The sequence below is a fragment of the Notothenia coriiceps genome, unplaced genomic scaffold (assembly GCF_000735185.1).
Source record: "Notothenia coriiceps isolate Sejong01 unplaced genomic scaffold, NC01 NC01_scaffold00013172, whole genome shotgun sequence".
Lineage (NCBI taxonomy): Eukaryota > Metazoa > Chordata > Actinopteri > Perciformes > Nototheniidae > Notothenia > Notothenia coriiceps.
Window position 1 is genome coordinate 170976 of NW_011345873.1, and position 4782 is coordinate 175757.

The window sequence follows — 4782 nt, forward strand, 5'->3', positions numbered from 1 at the left end:
GACGTTCTGCCTCTGCCTCCTTCCTTGGTCGGGCCGCTCAACGGTCAGTCTCACAGGTAGACCGAGTTGAAAAGATGTGTTTTGAGGCGGGACTGAAAGGCTGTGAGGGACTCAGAGTCACGGAGATCTTGGGGGAGGGAATTCCAGAGCCTAGGAGCTGCCACTGAGAAGACTCCGTCCCCAAAGCTGCAGAGTGTGGATGTGGGAATGGATAGGAGTCCGGCTGCGGTGGATCTGAGGGACTAGAATATGGCTCTTATAATCCAGGAAGGTACAAAGCAAGAGACGAGAAGGGACTTGGAGACGAGGAGAAGAAAGGATTGAGATGAGGGGGTTCAGGGTTCAAAATGACAGTGAAGCAATTTGAATAATTTGCACTTTATTACATACATTAATGTTGCTATTTGTTTTCTACTACAACAAATTGTTGCATTGTAACTTATTGGTGAAAGGGTACAACTGAAGGGTTTGAAATGGCTTCTCTAAGCACGTACTGTACAGTTAGTTTCCTACTTGTGAAAGATAAATATTATAGGACAGCTTTAACAACAAAAAAGCCAGAACAAAGGTTTGAATAATCGCATCCATGCCACTTGTGTATTTGTCCTGAATACTTTTGTGTATTTATTTAGAGCCCCTTTTAGACCTCTGGATGTATAATAAAACTGATTTCCTTCTGCCTGCAGCAGTTCGAGGACCCATGCGAGCAGAAGAACAGAGCGGAGGGAGGGGAAATGAAGAAAACAGGAAGTCAGGTCCTGGATTCCATCTGCATCAGTGAGGCAGAAAAACAGGCCGTTCTCACCCTCATCAGAGAGGAGGTAGGAACTGTTAACTCATCCAACTTCAAATGTGTCGTCAGCCTGTTGGTATTCCCTGAATGGATCTTTTAAGTATTTTCTTTAAATGTACACTTACATCTCGTTTCAGATCATCACTAAAGAGGCAGTGGCAAACGACTGGAAGAAAAAGTACGAGGACAGCAAACAAGAAGTCAGCGAGATGAGGTGAGAAAACATTTTGATGCATGATGTTTTTATTCAGCTATTTCTGATTGACGGTAAAAATCTGTTTACAATCTGTCAAACTATTAGGTTAACATCTCGTGTGTTTTGTTTCTACAGGAAGATTGTTGCAGAGTACGAGAAGACAATTGCTCAGATGATTGGTGAGTAGGAATGTTAGGAAAAAACGTTATGCAAACGTACGTTTCACTGGTTACTGTAATGATCCAAGTGCCACAGTGTGTATCATGTACTGTGAGTGTCAGACACGGTCACATTATTCCACATTGTTTTAACGCAGAAGAAACGAATCGGTAATTACAATACATTCATTTCAAGCCTTTTCTCTTTATGTTTGATGTATCCTTGTTTTTGATGTGAATGCAATGTTTCCTGCTGTTACCAGACTAAATAAAAAAATGTAGGTGATTTGGCTGTCAACAATAACAACTTCTTCTTTGCTCTTCACAGAGGAAGAGCAGCACAACACCAAGATTTCCCAGAAGACTTTGCAGGCTGTGACGGCGGAGAAAGAAAGCACCATGGCAGACCTGAACTCTGTGGAGCGCTCTCTCTCTGACGTGTTTCGGCGATATGAAAATCTGAAGAGCACCCTGGAGGGATTTAAGAAAGTAAGTCATAGAACTAGTCCATGTCGGTTTGAGCTGATAGTGGTACACATTGGGGGGGCTGTAAGAGGGTAATAAACACAATACAGATGAGGCAGTTGTTGAGTAGCAGAGGTTTACATTCAAGAGGACCTATTATACCTTTTTGGGGGGGTTTCCCATTCCTGTAGTTTGTTATACAGGTTTTCATTCATGGTCTGCCACGGTGGGAGTTTGACCAATCACAACAGAGCCGGCCTGCTAACCAATCAGAGCAGACTAGGCTCTGGTTTCAGACAGAGGGGGGAAAGAGGTGCTGAAGAACAGGCAGTTGAACCTGAAAATCAGCACATGTCCCCTTTGAAAGGTCACTAGATAAACCTGAGCCTCAAACCTATGAAATTGTTCTCTTCTTCAACAACTAGTGCAGCATTCAAATCTTTAATAAAGCCACATGTCTTGATCACAGCTGGTTTAAAGCAGCAATAACACGGTGCTTGTTTTTTGTTTCCTCGTGCAGAATGAAGAGGTGCTGAAGAAATGTGCTCAGGAGTATCTGGCCCGAGTCAAGCAGGAGGAGCAGAGATACCAGACGCTCAAAATCCATGCTGAGGAGAAACTAGACAGGTATGTATGGGATTGAAATGAAGTCCAATTCTCCTGTCAGGCCAGTTTTAACAAACAATTATCAGTTTTGAGATGCTGTTAATTTCCCTCGCTTCACTCGTTTCTCAGGGCCAATGAGGAGATCGCTCAGGTGCGCGGAAAGGCGAGCTCAGAGAACATGGCGATGACGGCCAGTTTGAGGAAGGAGCAGATGAAGAACGAGTCTCTGGAACAAGCTCTGCAGCAGAAGGTAACATAATTCCTCATCTTTCTGCAGGTTTATTCTAGATTACATTACATTTAGCTGATGCTTTATCCAAAACAACTTACAAAAAGTACAATCAACCATGAAGAAACTAATTCAGAAAAGCTAAAATCCTACAAGTTCATTAGCTTCAAATTCGCCACACCACTTTAAGTGCTTGAAATGAGGTGGGAGAAGTTCTCCGATCTTGTACTTAAGTAAAAGTAGTACTACCAGGGTGTAGTAGTACTCTGTTACAAGTAAAAGTCATATTAAGTCATACAAAAAAGTATATATTTACATAGTCATCCTTTGTTGTGTTGCCATAGAATCAAGAGATGGAGGAACTGACCAAGATCTGCGATGAGCTGATTGCCAAAATGGGAACAATAGACTGAGTGACTGCGAGTCCTCAGAGCGACGCCCTGTGCATGAAGAAGCAACTTCCATACCCTCTGCCAGCCCTTGCAACAGACTGCTCCTGTACAGATGTCTAAAGTAACTTCCTGTAAACTACAATTGCACTACTTCTGACCCGAACCTAGACGGTTTTGTACATGCTAATAATTGTTCTAGTAGGAACTGTGTTATATGTATGTGGTCACGTTGTTTTGTTTGTCTGTTACGAGGCCATCTTGTGCTTTGCCCATCATGCCAGCGAGCAACAACCTGCTTGTGATTCAACTTTAATTCCCAGCGGATTAACAGCTACATTCCCAGCAACTCCTTGAATGACATCATGCAGGCGGGGTTGTTTAGGAGTTACATCTTTGCATACAGTATATTTGATTAGGCTTTGACAAGGATTGATTTTTTTATGAAAGCAACGATCCATGACGTGTATTTTATGCCATAAACTCTGAAAGAGAAAAGCTCAGGGGTGTGTGTGTGGCAGAATGAGGTCAGCGTCAAAGTCAGGCTGCACAAGAACTGGAGGAAAGGATTTACGATTATTTGAGGAAATACAGAAGTCCTCGGAGGCCTTGGTTTGTTCAGGAGAGATACTGAATCCAGAACGAGTCAGTGAAACTAAAGCTGAGAATAATTCACAGCGTTAGCTTTACCTAGATTCTGGACAGCTAAAATCCTTCCCCTTAGTATAACAACCTGAGAGTAACAGACCCGTGATTGTATAAACAATAAAGAGAACTTTATAATAAAGAGAAAAACACTTAATCCACTCCACCACTGTACGTTAACCATCCTGTGTTAAAAGTCCTAAACAACTGGAAAATATTAGAACATGGAGACTATATTTTTGATTAAAGATATTTTAAGCAATTATACGATTAGCAAGTGATGCACTTGAGCGTCCACTATCACCTTTACCTCCTACCGGGAAGTGTTTGACAGCTTTATAGGAAGTTTAGTCTGTTGCTTCTGCTTAATGAAGATGTGAGCGCTCATGCCTGTATTTCCAGCTCTGCATAGTCTGTTTCTTTGCAGAGCTCTGCTTTTCTCCGAAAGCAAATTCTTTCCTCAAATCACCGGTGAAACTATGTCCCCAGATTTTTTTTTAAATATTGAAGTTTAAAGCATCAATCTGGTGCACTCTGAGAGCAACATTAAGAGATCTATGGATACATCTCTCAACACATTTCCATCTTCTCTCACTTTTGATACGCTCAACATATTATCCAAAGCGACTTACAATTACCAATAGTAGGGGCATTCTCCGCGTTGGAGGATAGAGACATAAGAGACTAGAGAATTACTCATCGCGTGCTCACTATGGTCGAGGCGCTAAGTCGGAGACCGAGGCGGAGAGAAGTCAGATAGAGATAACAGATACTTGTATAATCAACAATCATATCATATTTTCAGGAGTTATGGATAGATATATTACAAATAGATACACCTTTCTCTCTACTCTAATACTGTCGTATAGAGCTGCATAGTAGTAGTCCTCAACATATCATAACAACTAGTTGTAGTCGCTTTCCTCTTTAATATTTTTTTAGTACTATATATCTCACCAATATAAGAGTGCATAGCCAGACAGAGATATATATATGAGGTAGTGATTGACCAAACAGTAATTGTAGAGATCCCACTGGAGATTACAACACTATAGACTAGAAGGAGATAATATACTAAAACGAAGAGTACAATAAAGGCTTCAATCGATATATCGAGTCTGAGCCACTCAGTCTGCAGAGAAAGGAATCTCCTCAGCTCCGTTGCGTCGGCAACAGCATACCAACACTAGATTCGTTGATTAGGCAGCACTAACCAGATTCTAACACACGGCCTGCGCCAGATTCCCACACACACGGGGACTCTACAGATAATCCCTCAACAAACAACAAGACGAGGATCT

At 41.8% G+C, this 4782-nt stretch overlaps 1 protein-coding gene across 1 annotated transcript in view; it reads left to right on the forward strand.

The window, feature by feature from the left end:
* The window catches only part of LOC104947836 (transforming acidic coiled-coil-containing protein 1-like), an 8181-nt gene extending 4496 nt beyond the window's left edge, over positions 1 to 3685 (forward strand). The window contains exons 3-9 of the mRNA XM_010773949.1: positions 645 to 821; positions 931 to 1007; positions 1125 to 1168; positions 1476 to 1636; positions 2133 to 2239; positions 2348 to 2468; positions 2792 to 3685. Coding sequence (XP_010772251.1) covers positions 645 to 821; positions 931 to 1007; positions 1125 to 1168; positions 1476 to 1636; positions 2133 to 2239; positions 2348 to 2468; positions 2792 to 2860 — 756 coding nt within the window. The 3' untranslated portion in view covers positions 2861 to 3685. The remainder of the gene's footprint in view (positions 1 to 644; positions 822 to 930; positions 1008 to 1124; positions 1169 to 1475; positions 1637 to 2132; positions 2240 to 2347; positions 2469 to 2791) is intronic.
* The last annotated feature ends 1097 nt before the right edge of the window (positions 3686 to 4782 follow it).